Source organism: Corythoichthys intestinalis, chromosome 9 (genome assembly GCF_030265065.1).
Source record: "Corythoichthys intestinalis isolate RoL2023-P3 chromosome 9, ASM3026506v1, whole genome shotgun sequence".
Taxonomy (NCBI): Eukaryota; Metazoa; Chordata; class Actinopteri; order Syngnathiformes; family Syngnathidae; genus Corythoichthys; species Corythoichthys intestinalis.
This window is the reverse complement of record NC_080403.1, coordinates 15,042,736-15,060,179: the sequence shown is the minus strand read 5'-3', so window position 1 is coordinate 15,060,179 and position 17,444 is coordinate 15,042,736. Positions and strand designations below refer to the sequence as shown.

General features: G+C 38.7%; 2 protein-coding genes across 2 annotated transcripts; both read left to right on the top strand.

Moving 5' to 3' along the window:
- Positions 1-887: 887 nt before the first annotated feature.
- Positions 888-10,504, top strand: c1galt1lb (core 1 synthase, glycoprotein-N-acetylgalactosamine 3-beta-galactosyltransferase 1, like b). Its single transcript, XM_057847119.1, has 4 exons — positions 888-1,281; positions 1,387-1,677; positions 5,146-5,810; positions 6,606-10,504. Exons 2-4 carry the CDS (start codon positions 1,467-1,469, stop codon positions 6,891-6,893), a joined length of 1,164 nt encoding a protein of 387 aa, XP_057703102.1. The 5' UTR covers positions 888-1,281; positions 1,387-1,466; the 3' UTR covers positions 6,894-10,504.
- A 1,131-nt stretch (positions 10,505-11,635) lies between these two features.
- apof (apolipoprotein F) lies at positions 11,636-14,659 on the top strand. Its single transcript, XM_057846393.1, has 2 exons — positions 11,636-11,817; positions 12,014-14,659. Exon 2 carries the CDS (start codon positions 12,036-12,038, stop codon positions 13,281-13,283), a length of 1,248 nt encoding a protein of 415 aa, XP_057702376.1. The 5' UTR covers positions 11,636-11,817; positions 12,014-12,035; the 3' UTR covers positions 13,284-14,659.
- Positions 14,660-17,444: the final 2,785 nt, after the last annotated feature.

Sequence of the window (17,444 nt, the reverse complement as noted above, 5' to 3'; positions counted from 1 at the left end):
CAAGGATTGGCTGCGTAAAAAGCATATCAAGATTCTGGAGTGGCCTAGCCAGTCTCCAGACCTCAATCCAATAGAAAATATTTGGATGGAGCTGAAACTTCGTGTTTATCAACGACAGCCTCGAAACCTGACATCTAGAGAAGATTTGTGGGGAGGATTGGGCCATTATCCCTGTTTCCATGAATGAAAACCTGGTGAACTACAGAAAGCGTCTGACCGCTGTGATTGCAAACAAAGGCTTCTGCACTAAATATTAGCACAGATTTTCTAATGGGTACAAATACTTATGAACCCAAGTAAGTTACAAATAAATATTTTTTTTGAAAAATCATACAATGTGATTTCTGGATTTTTTTAAGATTATGTGTCTGAGTGGAAATGCATCTATGATTGAGATTTCAGACCTCTACCTATTTTCTACGTGGGTGAACTGGCAAAATCACAAGGGATGCAAATACTTCTGCTCCTCACTGTATATTAGAATTTTAAAATACTATAATGATTATTAATAATTCGATTAAAAATTTTAATCGTCTGACAGCCCTAATGTATACATAACATGTTGGGTCTTTACGGCTCCAAATGTATACTAAATATTGTTAAAGATTGTTTTGTTTTTTTTGTTTGTTTGTTTTGTTTTTATTATTATGAAAAACAGTCACTTGCTCTGTGAAGGGTTAAGGAATATTTTTTAAGCAGGCCTCCAGACTGTCAATAAATGGGATCATTTTGTTTTACTTAAATCTACTCGCGCCTGTACGACCATAGAATTTGCAGATACTTTTTACGACCATTTTAATTCTTGAATACTTTGTTTTGTTGTCGAATATGCTGTACTGTATAATGACCCACTTGACAGGTGCAGAAGAGTCCACGTGGTCCTCAAGGGGGCGGTGCGAATGACGTCATAGTAGCGGAAATATTTTCCCTGACAACTGGTGGTGGTATCTGCTTTACTTTTAAGAGCTATTTGCTGCTTCATTAGTTTCACCTCGTTGTGTGTTCATAGCCAAACATAAGCGCAGCGTTCTACCGAGCAATACAATGAGCTGGGCGCTCGACGAACATCAAATCTGCCACATTTGTGCAAACTTCTGTCGCGTTCACGGCTAGCCGGTTAGCTAACGTCAAAGTATTAACCTCGTGTTCCGTTTATCTGTATGCTTTCATTGTTCCAGATAATTTGCTCGTATTCCTTCATGCCAGCGGTTACAGTCTAGTGACATTTTTAAGGCGGCAAGTCACCCAAGAAATAACCACTCCTATAACCCAGGATGTAAGGTACTGTAGTCGAGTGATCTGAATATTCCGCGGGTTTGAAGGATACGGCTGATATGTTGTCTGCAGTACGCGTGGCTTTTAAGTACTGTAAACCACTCCTTGCAGAATTGGGAGTTGACACTCACCCTAGTTGTACTTTCCCTGAAGCTCTTGGCTGACGGCGACATACTTGTCTCACTCCCAGCATGAAGTCCCTGGCGTCCAGATTGTCACTCTGCGTAGGTTTTACGGTGGGATTCGTTATGCTTTACCTGTTTCTACGGGAAGTAGGCTACGACAAGACTTTTTCTGTGCAACCAGTCCGAAAATTGGTTGAACACCACGACCACCAAGATGAACAGAGGTGGAAGAAAGAGAGATTTGCCCTCTTCAATCTCAAACACCCTCATCATACAGGTAAATGTTTCTCTTCACATAAACAGGGTAAGCAGTGGCGGGTCGATACTAGACACAATTTGTGCCTTGATTACCTTTACAACCGTGGTTGTTACCTACACTTACTTGCACTTTGATGGAATCCCTCGAGCTTTGACAAGTCGGTGGGTTCAGCAGAGGTCGAGGCACACCTTGTGCCTCCTGTCATTTTATCTTGAAAGCAAGGTGACAGACACAAACTAAAGTAAATAACACTAGCAATGACCGTGGCTCTTGCTAAGGTGAAGTTGCATGTTCCTGAACCTATTCCTTGAAACATTAATTGTTTTACTGCCATTGACAATGATAGATATCGAATAATGTAGCTCTTTTCATCCTTCTGCTGTGATTGTTTGTCATTAGCTGTCAACGGCAGTCAATGAGTTAAATGTCAAATTGATTTGTACTAAATATTGTCGGAATTGTTGCGTTAGAAAAATATTTGCTTATTAGAAAAATATTTGCTTATTTATGCAAATAAAAGTATGACATCGTTCTAAAATAAGAGATCAGTGAAAAAAAACAATGTCTAGCAATGAGAAGCGTACTGTTTTTTTCTCCTTACAACAGCAATGTTAAAATCGACAGTGGACAGAGGTTTGGAGGGGGAAAATAGAATGTGCAACTTCAGACATTACTCAATTGATACGTGAATACACCCTGTGGTTCAACCTGGACACATCGTCAGTGATGTACTTGGGGTCATAAGGGTGTTTCGGGTCTTACATCTGACACCCTCGCCCGGGAGACCCAGCTGGGGTTCAGACATTACCCAACAATAACATTGGGGAAGACAATATTTGTTGAGGTCTGACAGCTATTTCTAACAAATTTTAGGTGCAGAATCTGTAATTAGTCTCTTTTTCTTATTTTGTGTTTGATCTCCTTTCAGTGTAATCCTCAAAAGATAAAGAAGAGACTGTTTTAAATGTGATTGTCCATAGTCCATCTTTGAGCATGTTTAAAAATGCCTGCCCCCCGCATTATGTCATTGTCGCTGCCCCTCTAGTATGAGCTCCTTTATACTTCAGTCAGGTAGTAAAGTAAAATGAGTCACACATCAAATGTAATATTCGCTACGTTAGTGGCATATGGACATTAAATTTGTATATCCACACTTCTGAAAAAATGTCTTGTTAATCATGTTAACTAAAGACTTAAGGTAGACGTAACTGAAGTTTTTAATTTCTCTTAAGTAACACTTTATTCATTGTGAGTTTCATTAAATGAGTTTTTATTAACATGGATACCGGTAATGTCATTTAAAAAAGTTTTTCTTCTTTTTTTTTTTAACACTATACCAACCTGCTGAATCCGTTTTCTCTAATGTCCCGTTGAGCCAAGGCCCAACAGTGGTACCTTAATTTAGGAGTTTAATTCGTTCCGTGACCCGACTCATTAGGTTGCACAGTGTTACGGATCAACTGTCTACAAGATTAACTGGGACAACTGCCGCCAAATAATCTTCCCATCCACAGATTCCGCCTTTTTAATACCGCGACATTAAAACTGTAACTTTATGTTGCTCCTTGAAAGGTGGAAAAGCGCTATACAAGTATAACACCATTTACCATTTACCATTTGTGTATCAAGTTTCCAGGCTTCAAGCTTGGATATTTGACTACAATGTTGCACACAGATACGTCTGCTTGCATGTTGCACACGGATACATCTGCCTGCAAAGAAGAATAGGGGAAAAGGAAAAAAAAAAAAAAAAACGAAGTGAAGTAGGTGTTCTAATCACAGCTCTGAAAGAAATTGAAAGCTCTTGCCTAATTCTAATTAATGTTGCAAAAGATTCTGAACTGAAGAAGAAAGAAACTGACCGAGTTTAAAAACTATTGACAGAAATGCCCCAGTATCATTAGCTGAGGTACACTGTGGTTACAAAGAGTGAAAACATAGTTGCAGTCAACCATGACTCAGTTGTATTGCTGTGTGCAGCATTGACAAAGAGAAACTTGACAAATTGTTTTGCAATATCTTCTTGCAATCAAAGATGGAGAGATGTTGTTTTAGTGAGTTTGCTTCTTGGTAGTACGTAGTATGGACATGGAGTATGGACTCCAACTTGACTCCTTGCTGATGGAAAAACGCAGCTGGGTGATTCGCATGAAAGCTATGCGTTATGGAGGATATTTACCAAAGCTAGCGTAAAATAGCAAGGCTATGATAACTGAGTAATTTTTTTTCGGTTTGAGCTCTCTAATATGGTATTTACAGTAAAATATCTATTTGGTTAAAGCCTAAAAACATGTAATATTACACATTATGGTAAGTAATGATCACCTATTGTGGGGAAGTAGGCATATGTAAAAACATAAACTTAACTGTTAACAGTATAAAAAAGCCAAACAATCTTACCTTGTAGCCATCTTTTGTCTTGCCTTTTGTGGTGCATTATATGTCATAATAACTTTTTTTTTTCTGAATTTGATAGAATATTTGTGATGCTGCATTGAGGTGAAAGCATCAAAGCTTTTCATGGATGCATTACAGTAATGAATTTATGACTCTTCAAATCAGTTAAAAAACATACAAAACACTATTTCGGTAACAAATCTTGGACTGAGCCACATACTAGGCATAACCATCTTTCAACTAAAAATGAACTATTTCAAGTTTTCATGATTATATCCCTAAAATCTTCAAAGACATGAGAATCACTCAACCGGTTCTTAGGGAGCACCTCATTAGAACCAACAAATCACCCATCGTTCAAAGAAAAATGAACTATTTCAGGTTTTCATGATTATATCCCTAAAGTCTTCAAAGACATGAGAATCACTCAACCATTTCGTAGGAAGCACGTCTTTCGAACAACAAATCATGGCACGAGCACTAGAACCGAACAAGCACCCTCGTTCTTTTGTTGGAAAAGGGATATAAAAGGCAAAAAGTAGATTCTGACTATTTACATTTAATCATGAAACATTTCAGCTAGTGGTGAACTGCTTAGATCCTCGTGGACAGTTCCCCAGTGTTTCAACAACTAATATGGTCAGGTAGAAAGTTTAACCTTTTTTTACCTACCTGCACTACCCAATTGCATAGTGGTCGAACCATTAGAAACTGGACTGTTTTACTGCGTGGATGTTTTTTTTTTTAATTAATTATTATTATTTTTAGACCCATCCAGCAAAAGTCTTTGTTGTTTTCAATACACTTTGCTTGAGATGTTTTTATTTCTTAAACAGTGCTCAGTATTAAATGGTCTTTTATCTGTTTGAAAATACTTAAAATATAAAATGGCATTCTATTGATTTATTTATCACCGTCATCTAAATTAAAAACATTTCTCACATTCTTACATACTATCAAACAGTGTCCTAATCGAACCGTTATAAATTGTCTCTGTATCAAATAGCAACTTGTGTATCAAAACCTGTGGAATCTGCCTAATGGCAAAAATTCCCAACTCTAAAATATGCTGTTCTTTATTTTCTTCAGATGAGGACAGCAGAATGGCAGATGAGCTTTACAAAAAAGTACGTGTTCTCTGCTGGGTGATGACTGGACCCAATAACTTGGCGACAAAGGCTCGCTACGTGAAGGACACATGGAGTCGGCATTGCAACATTGTCATCTTTATGAGCTCTGTGGACGATCCAAACTTCCCAACTGTGGGCTTGGACACAAAAGAGGGCCGCGATCAGCTTTACTGGAAAACCATCAGAGCTTTCCAATACGTCTACGAGCATCATGGAAATGAAGCCGACTGGTTCCTAAAGGCCGACGACGACACCTTCGTAATGGTGGACAATCTGCGTTGGGTCCTTGCAAACCATACCCCAGAAGAACCCATTTATTTCGGTCGAAGATTCAAGCCCTTTGCTAAGCAGGGCTACATGAGCGGTGGTGCGGGCTACGTGCTGAGTAAAGAGGCTCTGCGACGATATGTGAAAGCATTTGAAAAAAAAGAGTGTGCTCACACCAGCTCGGTGGAGGACCTAGCAATTGGCCAGTGCTTGGAGAAAATTGGGGTGCTGGCAGGAGACTCCAGAGACACTGTCCAACGGGAAACATTTCATCCCTTTGTCCCTGAGCAGCATCTCACTGCTGTTTTTCCCAAGAGCTTCTGGTATTGGAGTTATTGCTACTACCCAATCTCACAGGTAAGTAAAGGACGCCCACGTTGCTACAAACTACGTCCACATATTGCAACAGTAGATATAACATGTATCTAGAACTAGATGCGAAATGACGGACTCAGTGGCGTTAGCACATGTATAAAAAACTAGATGCGAAATGACAAGACTTGCTGGCTTTAGTAAACAGCCCCAAACTTAAAGCAGTAGACTTCTCTGAAAGGCTGTTGTAGCGAACCTAATTAACTACTTGTCTAAAATACTCCTTAATCGGCAAAATCTTGACTTGAATCCATCTTTAAATGATGAAACAGTTTGAAAACTTTCACTTGTCGAAAGGAAATTATGGAATAACGGGAGCAATTTTAACAACTTTAACAGTTGATTCACAACATTAAATTAATTGAATGTATTTTAAAGTTGCTGATACAGAATGTGTGATACAGTGGGGGGGTTGGAGGGGTGCATCAATAATCGATTTATAATCTAATCGTAGCCCCTGAATTGTAACCGTAATCGAATTGTTAGATGCCCCAAGATTCCCACCTCTAGTAAATAGTATCGTTTCTCTATAAAATTATTATGATTATACCTTGCATAATTCTGTCCTTATTAACATTAAAGAAAAAAAGTAATATAGATCAACTAACAATAAAGAATGACTTCATTAATATTGTTTTTGTTGGATCTTTCCACTAAATGTAATAGCTCCAGCAATAGCTAATTGATTAGGCAATGTTAATTTCGTGGTAAGAATTAGATGATGATTTGGATTTTGTGCACTCCTCCGTATCTGCCCTCTGATAATTTGTTTCTCCCCAGGGTCCAAACTGCTGCTCGGACATGTCTGTGTCCTTCCACTATATGTACGACAGCAACATGTATTTACTGGAGTACTACACTTATCACTTGCGTGCCTTTGGCTACAGATACCGTTACCAGCCTCCGGCCCCACTCGGCTACTCCTATGAGTCGTTAAAATCCAAGGATGCTGCTGCTGCTCCTGAAGAAAAGAGCAATGATTTTTCTCAGGAAAAGGGAGAAAAAGAAACTGCACTTAGTGGAAAGAAATCAGGTGATTCTCTACCTTCAGCAGCCAAACAACAGTAAGATGATGTAAGGTGTGAGAAACGATTGGTTTATGAAGAATTTGTTGTCACATATTTTAATAGTCTTGATCGTCTATTCCTGCATTGTCTAGTTTTTCAAGTCATGCTATGCAGACTAATTCAGCTGCATTCTGTGAAAGCACCTTTTATATTCCTGTCTACCAGCTAGAGATGTGCTATTGTTCAAAATATTTAAGTTGACAAACCAGGTTGGACTTGATTCTCACATTCATTTTTATCGCTGCCCCACGCCTTGAACTAACCAAACAACTGTTCTGTGAACTGCAGCAGGTGTCATTTGAAATGAATGTGCTACCATTGTTGGCACATTTAATCATATTGTATTCAGCTGTTTCTAAATAGGGATGGGCCTTTGAATATATCTTCTTGAGCAAACAATCCGGAAAGTTAATGAACAATTCTTGAGTTTGTAGATGACTGAAATGTGCAACTCCTATCCATGAAATGACCGTGCTCGACTAAACAAAGTGCGAGGGAAACAGAACAAAGACAAAGCAAAATTTTCACATTTGAATGCACAAGCCAGCAGTAACAAGATGATGATGTTGACTGATTCTTGACTATAAAAATGAGAGTACCCTTGTTTCAGTGAGACCATCAGCAGCGAATGGAAGCTGAGACGGTGTATTAAACTTTTGGAAAAGTGAGAACAGACTGTATAAAACCTTGATTTAAAAAGACATCTCTTCATAATAAAGACCATGTAAAGTGAAAATGAAATGAGGGGCTTCATGTTGGCGTGGCCACTTTTGAGCATCTGCATATAGCAGAGAGGAAAAGCCCCATGACAACCCGGAGAGACATCTTTGAGTAGTGTTGTTCTGATACCATGTGCAGCATTAGCCTATGCAGATACTTTACCGATACCACACAGTAAAAAACAACAACAACAAAAAAAAATCTGTTTAGCATATTTGATACCGCCATACTGCTTAAAAACCTTTGTTAAACAAGGAAGAAAAATGATACATACAGAAATAATCCAGTATAACTTTTTTTATTGCCTACCTTATATGGGTGAGAGTAAGTGAATAAACTAAAACTTGAGTTAAATGGCTCTTAAAGGACCAAAGAGCAACATCTACGTATGTGATTACAATATGTATAATATTGCAACAAAAAAAATGAGAAATATGGAGGTATATTTGAGAAAGCACATGACATAACTGGCAGTAGCCGCCGCCTCAAACATTTTGTGTTCAGGTTTTGTTCTCAAATGTTTTATGAGGTTTGAGGTATTGAAACTGGCGTTTTTATTTCCATCTGTCGTGACATTTAGTCTGCAAAGTGGGCCACTTTTGGTAATGTAAGTGTAATTCTATTTTTGTTTTTAAGCATAAAAAGAGAAGCTGGAGGATTTATCATTTATTTTTCCAGGTCTTGACAATTTTTTAAAGGTTTAAATCGCCAATATCTCAATCATATTGATTCTTTGGACGTGATACTATATTCTCTGTATAACCGATTCAGTATGTACCCCACCTACTGCCCATAGTTAGCTAGGATAGGCTCTCGCACCACAGTGGCTCTTGTGAGATTAAGTGATTTGAAGATGAACGAATTAATGAATCGAGGACCTTGGATCAATTTAATATCATATGTACACATTAAACACGATCAGCAAAAATACGAAAGCAATTTTGACGTTTTTGATCATTTTATTGGTCAAACAACAGACATTTGAATGAAAATAATTCTTTTTAACAAAGCAGCATATCTACAGGATTACAATATTCGACGTTTTGGTTAACCAAAGAATTACATCCATTCAATTGTGTAGGGCACAGGTCTCAAACCGGTCCTCAAAGGGCCGCAGGGGGTACTGGATTTCATTCCAACCAAACGAGACAAATACCTTTTCACCAATCTGGTTTCTTACAAGTGTAATCAGTTGATTGCAATCAGGTGCTGCTTATGTTAGTAGAAACCTCATTGGTTGAACTGTTTGTGCTGGATCTGTTGGAACAAAAACCAGGACCCACTGCGGCCCTTTGTGGAGTCGGTTTGAGACCGCTGGTGTAGGGTGTGGTTTACAAAGTACATTAAGCAGACACACTTGCACTGTTTGACAATGGAGAGAATGTACGAACGTTTTTTTTTTTTTTTTTTTTTTTTTAAACACTTTCCTCTCCGGTTTGTCACGTTTCAAACATATTTTCACTTTACACGGACTTTAAAATTATTTAGCTTCCTTGGGCAGTACTGGTGTTGGGGTCCATCCCTGAATAAGTCCTGTTTCTTCAACGGCTCTGATACTACCTCCTCAGGCAGGAAAGTGCCAGATTGGCTGCGTGCCCCTTATGCTTTGTGGACATGACAGTAGATATAAGATGTAGCTATGACATAAACGTTTTTAATGATCTCAACAAATCGATGTGTTATAGACACCTCAAGATGCACTATGTTTGAGATGTGTCAAGCTTCCATTCAGACTACAAAGACTGACAACAACTAAACATCTGTTGTTTGATCAGGAGTAGTAAATGTTCTTGGTCAACTGTACACTTTAAGGATGCAGATCCGTCTCTGGGGGTCATGTCACATGCTTGGCTGGCATTACTTGTGGAAAAGGAGAACTCGAAAGGAGTGCATTTGCAGTGTAATGTCACCTTGATGATACTGGCGAATGAATTTAAGCCTTCCCATAATGAGCACGGTCTTAGCATGCCAGTGATTCACTTCCATTTAAATGAGGACGTTTTGCTGCAATGTTGATTAATGATGTGCGTGATGGCTTTTTTTCTTTTTTTTTTTTTTTTTTTTTTTTGATTGCTCGTGCAATTTAAACTGTCAAACCGGACATGATTCTGCGGACAGTAAAGTTGCAGGTGCTGTTTAAAAACAAAATATAATTTGTCATGTATTTTTCCAAAAAGAGCCCCCTCTGAATGTATGTATTCTGGAGTCTAACTTAGCTATTTTACTCAAATTGATTGATGTGTGATTACCTATTAAAATGCCTTAGGGAACTTTACCTGCACAGCCTCTGTCCAAGATCACACAAGTTTTTCACTTTAGTTTTCTGTGTATGATGAGTGCATTACAAGTTTTGAACATGGTGGATTTTTTGTAACGTCTTCATTATAGGCAATCTGCAGACGTGTTTTGTATTCATCTTGTAAAGGAGCAACATTTTGTAAAGGTACTTTGATTTGGAAATTTTTTTTTTTTTTTTTGCTGTAGAAAAGCTTATGATTGATAAAAGTGTGATTAGCAGGAGCATTTGAACAATTACAGGCACCAATTTGGGGGGGCTAATTTACTTGGATGACTTCAAATGTGCAGATAGTCAGCAGCCTTTTACTGTGTGTCACATTCCATCATTTCTCAAGTACAATATCTGCACCTTTCTGAGCCAGTTCCATACAGATACAAGCATTTGGTTCTTCTTTTACCGTCAAATTTATTTTTGTTTTCTTGACAATCGGCTCCCAATAACAAATGTTCTTAAGGTGTACAGTGACCTATTTATGTTTGCAATGTATTTATGATCATTTTCAAATGAGTATTTTATAAAGCGAGTGTGTGGTCAGACTGTTTTGTGTGACTGCTACCTTAATCACTATAAATAAAGAATATTTTATTGTACATTTATTTTATGACTTTTCATTTATTGGTTATGGTAAACATGTAAACATTCAAAGGTAATTAATAGGAACTCTTGGGCTCTTTCTTTGCACTTAGACTTAAATAGGATTGAGAATCTGAGATGCTGCCGATATAGTACAAATCTAGATACAAAGGTTGGGATTCAATGCAATGGTGATACCTTTAAAACCTTTAAAGTTTGAAAGCGATACGATTTGATATTGATGTAGAAACCGAGTAATATTTCTTTTTTCTTTTTTTTTAAAGAAATCGAGCATAAAAAACAATTATATGTTGTATTATTCTACAAAGGGCAATTTTTTATGTGTAATGACTTTTCAGACAATATAAACCATACCTCTTGTTTATTTTTAGAATATTAAATGGAGAGGCATCACCTAGTTAAAAAAGTATCTGAAAGGTCTCTCAGAGGATTAAGTCTGCAAAAAACTAATTTTTAGACCTCAGAAAACAGAAAATAATGAACTATGACATCAGTTCTACCCACACATGCATACTAATAGGCTTGAAGATACGTGCATGTGATAATGGGTAATAATGATACCACGAGAAATAGCAGGCAATTTGGGATACTCTTATTTGATTAGCTAAAATAATAACTGCGTTGTTAAATATCGAACCACATGGTGTGAAGGCACATTGTGGAAATTGTGGCTTTCCCCCTCATGGTTACACATCAGAAAAATTGATTCCCCCCCCCCCCAATATTTATTAAGATTCTTTCCACTAAGATGCACAAAATAGTTCTTTCTCTTTAACAAATGTCTACTTTTACCGATAACAATATAATGGCAAAAGACATTTGAGAAATGACAAGACAGACACTTCCAATGACTGAGTGTATGCATTTTGAAGACCTTTAACTCTGCTAGGCCCCCATATGCCTCACTCCCCTTTCAAACTAAGGGAAATAAATTAGCTGGCGGCATGAGTGAAGAGTGCTTTCAAGTATTTGGGTCAAAAACAAAACCTGGTGAGGGGATGAAAAGCAAGCAGGACAGGCAAACAAAACTGCCTTAAAAACAAATGGACTTTCCCCACATGAATCAATATTCCAGACCTCATCTCCCTTGTTTGCTATGGGGCCAAAGGGAAGAGTGAATAAAACAGACAGTTGAGGCTGAAAGGAGGGCTTTGGGATGTCTTGTAAAGAAAGGGATTCCCATTGGTGGTTTACAGAAAGGCTGCTTGGAATTTGAGGCAAACCCATAAGGGGGACGAATAGAAAAATCCTACAAGCAGGAGTTTTTCCATTCTTATTCCAGTCTACCGTGTGGACTCCACTTACAGCTGCGGTAGGTAAACTGTTTTAATAATAAATGAACATGGTTAAACCTAATATACTAGTAAGTAGCAGATAAAATGCTTTTTTTGATCTTGCAATTAACGTTGTGCTAGTTTTTGCAGGGTATTCCCCATAACTTGATCCCATACTTGCCAAGGACATTTACAGAGGATATTGACTGCATCTCTTTTATTCCTTTACTTTAGTGTCTTCTTTCAAAAGATCAAAATGATGTCCTCCAAATTCAAGTGGATGATACTGGTTCAGCTCTTGTTGAATGAACAAGCTTTCTGCAGGGTGCAACATTCTCTGCGGTCACCAACAACTGACATCCATGCGGCTGGAGTGACAGAAAAACGATATTCTGAAAAACAGCCACAGTTTAGTCTCCCATCGGATCCCGACTCAAGGTTTTCACATTCAGAGAAGGGCCTTAATTCAGCCAAAAGCATAGTCTCCCTCCTCAAGTCAAAGCTACAAGGGATGATTACCGAGCCCTACAATGAGAGTAATATAAGCTGTGGGGAGCTGCTTTCCGTCAGTGGTCTGGATGACCCTTTTGTCTCCAGGTTCCCTCAGGAGCTTCTGGGTCTGTCTTTGGTCCCAGTGTTGGTGGTGGCACACTGCGCACAGGAAGCGCACACCCTTGTTGTCAAGCTGTATGACCTGTTAGGAGTAGCCGATACTGACGAACTCCTCCTTGAAGTAGCAAACTTGATCCAGAGGAGGACAAATTTGCCATCTGAAGCCACAACATCCACTCAGGAGAGTGACCAAGCAGGCTTAGATGCTGTCATGTTCAACATTCAGCAATTAGCCACATTGGGAAAGGGATTGGAACGAATTAAGAAGAGGCAAAATTGCAAAGGTTGGACCTGGGTTAATGGAACAGCCCTGCTTGGAGTAGTTGTCAAGGGCAGCAACGGTGGGTTGGAGGAGGCAATGCACGCCTGTGAAAAGCTGGGTGTTGCTTGTTCTGGTATCACAAGTGGTGGACTTCCTGGACGCTATCAAGCGGTGTTCAAGAAAGGGAGTCGCATCCTACCCTCTCTAGCCACTGACTGCTGGATCCATCAGTGTAACACAGAGCTCTCACACAATAACGCCTCCTCTCGACGTCTTCGACGCACTCTCCAGAAAGGCTGCATAAACCAAAAAGAGGAGCGCGTATACCGAGTGGTGGAGTGGATCCCCGCAGTCAGCACCCTCTACAACCTGGGCACTGCGGTGTATTACGCATCAGTCAACTGCTCTGAGACTGCAAAGGAAAGAGCGGTACTCACTGCTGTCGACCTCGGCACAGACGCCCTTATTGTCGCCACAGGCGGTGCAGCAGGCGTTGCCGGTTATGCACTCGGAGCCGGTGTCAAAACGGGCGTCAAGGCCGGGGTCAAGTACCTACTTGGCTCCTTGAAGCATGAAGATGTGTTGGTCAACCAGTCCAGCAGGGAGGAGGGTGTCTTCACTGTTCCGTAAACAAACCCAACCAGGACAACCATCTTCTCGCTTGTGTCCTCGCTACTACATTGTACAGTATTTTGTAGTTGATCGGTTTTTAACTCCTACAACGTTTCAATACTCTTTTTGTTTTCTGGATTGCAGAAAATCAAGCATCCTCCAACAGCACCTGTAGTAAAAAAAGAACCTTTCTATTGTATTAGACCAATGAAGAGCCTTAGGCCCTTCAGAGCCTTTAGCCTTCTCTGCGGCCATATTTACAAATGTGCGACTTGGGGAAAAAAAGTACTGTGAGTTGATTTCAGCTGGTGAGTTGTTTAATAGATATTATTTAGCGGAAATTCAGACATTAGCTGATACCTGAGGGACCATCCATTTGCTCTGCAGCTTATCCTCACAAAAGTTCCATGTGAGTTGGAGCATATTCTAATGGCCTTTGAGCTTGAAGTGGCTGGCAAATTGAAGTGCACCTGTATGCCGACTGTCATTTCTAATCACATTCTATTTAGTGCATTTTTCTGATGTGTGGACTAGTGGTACAGAATTGCTATTTTGATGGTTAAATAATGCACTGCACTGTAACTAGCTCTTATTTGAACTCGTACAGTACTGTATAAATGACCAGCTCACTGAGAACTTCCTCTTGCCTCCTTTAAGCAGCTAACTAACGCGTTAAGCTTCCCCGATGAATCTCTTAATTACACCACTCACTCGTCTTCCTAGCAAATAACACTTTTCACTGGGGTCTAATCGAAGGCTGTTTATTTTGTAGCAACGTCACTTGACCAGTGTTATAAAGCGTACTACTTGAATGTGGGCATAAAGCAGCCTTACTAGCGAGAGACTGTTCAGCGCTGCAGCTCATGTTATCGATGAGCAGATGAACAGAGCTTAAAACAGTGATTAAAGCATAGAAGCTACTTTTCATTGAAAAAAAAACCTGCCACTTTACCTGAAGAAGAATTGGATTTTTAAGCAGTTCAAATATATGTACATTATCGTTTTTTGATTTGTGGGTCAAGTTTTAACAAATTAAAATTCGTAATTTAATCTTATTTTATGTTGTGCATTGTTGAAACATCAGTACCAAATAATGTCTATATTAATATATTTAAAATTCTGAGAAAATGAATAAATAGCTTTTTTTTTTTTTTTTTTTTTTTTTTAAATATAAAAATATTTTTAATTGGGTTCAGATTTCAGCTTTCAGTTTTCGGCCTCTGTTTACTCATATTCATTTTCGGCCAAGAATTTTCATTTCGGTACATCCCTAATATATTACCTTGTTTTCCGTCACAATTCTGTAATTTACAGGAAAGTAGATGACCTGAATACAGCTACATGTGTCAAATGTTTTTCTTTGAGTAATTAAGTCCATAATAAACCTGTGCATATTTGTGTCTCTTGGTTACTTTTCTGACAAAGGATTTGATTTCAGTTAGGCTATATGTATTGGACATTTCAATGAAACTAAACAAGCATCAATGGAGCAAAGCACCATGCTTGATACACATTACAAAATGAATACTGTACAGTGAACGGTATTTTCAAATTGCAGAATTTCAACGTGCAGGTCAAGCAATGTGGCTCAAGAAACGTGGGGCAAGCTATGATCCCCTAAGGCCCAGAGTAGCCAAATTTTTTACTCAAGTAAGAGTAGCGTTACTTCAAAATAATACAACCCCTAGCAAAAAGTATAGAATCACCTGTCTCAGACCAGCACTTACTCAGACATTTTATTATGTAGAACAAACTCTGATAAAAAGCTTGACAAAATAATAAATTAGTTCAAAAGTGCAACACAAAGAAATGAATACAACATTTTGGTGGTCAGTAAATGTTACTTTTATAGAGCAAGTGCAGGGAAATAAATATAGAATCCATAAGAAAGAATTAACAAAACACATCTCTAGTATTTAGTTGCACCACCTCTGGCTTTTATGACAGCTTGCAGTCTCTGAGGCATGGACTTGATGACAAACCGTATTATTCATGAATTTGGTGCCAACTGTCTTTGATTGCAGTTGCCAGATCATTGCCTTGCTGTGGACCATTTTTTTCAATTTCACCACAAGTTTTCATTAGGGTTGAGATATGGGCTTTTTGCAGGCCATGACATTGACTGGATGAGTCTTTCTCCAAGGAATGCTTTAACGGTTTTAGCTCTGTGGCATGATGCATTGTCATCTTGGAAAATGGTTTCATTATCCCCAAACATATTTTCAATTGAAGGGATAAGAAAGCTGTCTAAAATTTCAATGTAAACTTGTGCTTTTATTGAAGATTTAACCACAGCTGTCTCCTCAGTGCCTTTGCCCGACATGCAGCCCCATATCATCAAGGACTGAGGGAATTTTAATGTTTTCTTCAGGCAGTCATCTTTGTAAATCTTAGTGGAATGGCACCAGACAATAGTTCCAGCATCATCACCTTGTACAATGCAGATTCTTGACTCATCACTGAAAATAACCTTCACCCAGTCATTCACAGTCCATGATTGCCTCACCTTTAGCCCATTGCAGTCTTGTTCTTTTCTGTTTAAGTGTCAATGATGGTTTCCTTTTTGCTTTCCTGTATGAAAATCCCATTTCCTTTTGGCAATTTTGCACAGTTCTGTCACATACCTTGACTCCAGCTTCCTCCCTTTTCTTCTTCATTTGTCTTGTTGTACATCTTCTGTTTTCAAGACATAGGGCCTTTAGTTGTTTGTCATGACATTTGGATGTCTTCCTTGGTCTACCAATACGCTTAACTTTAACAACCTTGCCATGCTGATGTAGGGTGACCATATTCTGATGTCCAAAAAAGAGGACACTCAGCCCGGCCTCAAGATACTTGAATTTTACTCGAAGTTCACTCAAAGACACCTATATCACTTTAATGTATTTAAAGTGTGCCCCCTCACTCTGGATGGAAAAATGCAGCGTGAAAACAAATAAATAATGACTTAAAATAAATAAATAAATAATATATACATACGTATAATATATAATGCAGACCCATAGAAATGTAGTCCAGTCAATACACATACACACAGTAGGCTATGTGCCAACTAAACATTTTTATAAATTACTATCACGACAATTGTCCTTGATAAATTTTTATTCCCATTCAATTGATATTCTCATTCAATGTTCTAGATTTTACACAAACAAAAACCAAAATAAACTGACAAACTATTCAACCAGCATGTTTCTAAATGTAGCAGTTCAAAACTACATTTCCCATAATTCCTAGCGCAGTTTAGCTTACTGATAGCTAGCTGAAGCAAAAATCAAACTTTGCTATAAAAGTTTACAATCATTGGCAGCACAACGATGCGAGACCAAACGGGATTTTACAGTCAAAGCTCCGACAGAAGTCAACAGTTGCCATTATATACGTATTTATCGTAAAAAACTTTAGGCGTTGTGGCCAAATCGTCAACCCAGTAGATGGCGGTAATGCCTCATGATAGGGGGAAACTGCCAACAAAAACAAGAACTACTCCTTCCCTCCCTACTACTAGGAGCCATGTCATCGCAGGCAGGTGCTGCCACCCAGCGGTCGGAGGGATTCTCTTCAAATTGGTCCCGTGAAAAATAATTAAAAAACGGACATTTATAAAACCCGCCCAGACGACTAGGATACTACGTGAAAGTAGGACTTGTCCGGGCAAAAGAGGACGTTTGGTCACCCTGTGCTGATGGTACTTGGTCCAGATTTTTGATACAGCTGACTGTGAACAGCCCACATCTTTGGCAACCATACGTGTAGATTTACCTTCTTCAAGAAGTTTGATAATCCTCTCCTAGGTCTCAAGAGACATCTCTCTTGTTGGAGCCATGATTCTTGTGAATCCACTTGGTCCAGCGGCCCTCCAAGGTGTGATAACTGCACTGTTTTAAACTGCTGAATAACGAGCAGATCTAATCTGAGGCAGGGGCCCAATTAAGGAAAGGAAATTGACTGGGTGTGTCTATTTTCTACTCAAATTTGAGTGATTCCATATTTTTTTCCTCAAAATGAAGTGATTCTATATTTATTCCCCTGCACTTGCGCTATAAAAGTAACATTTACTGACCACCACAATGTTTTTTATTCATTTCTTTTAGTGTTTCTGAATGCTAAAAAAAAAATTGCACTTTTGAATTAATTCTTAGTTATTTCAAGCTTTTTATCTGAGTTTGTTCTACATAA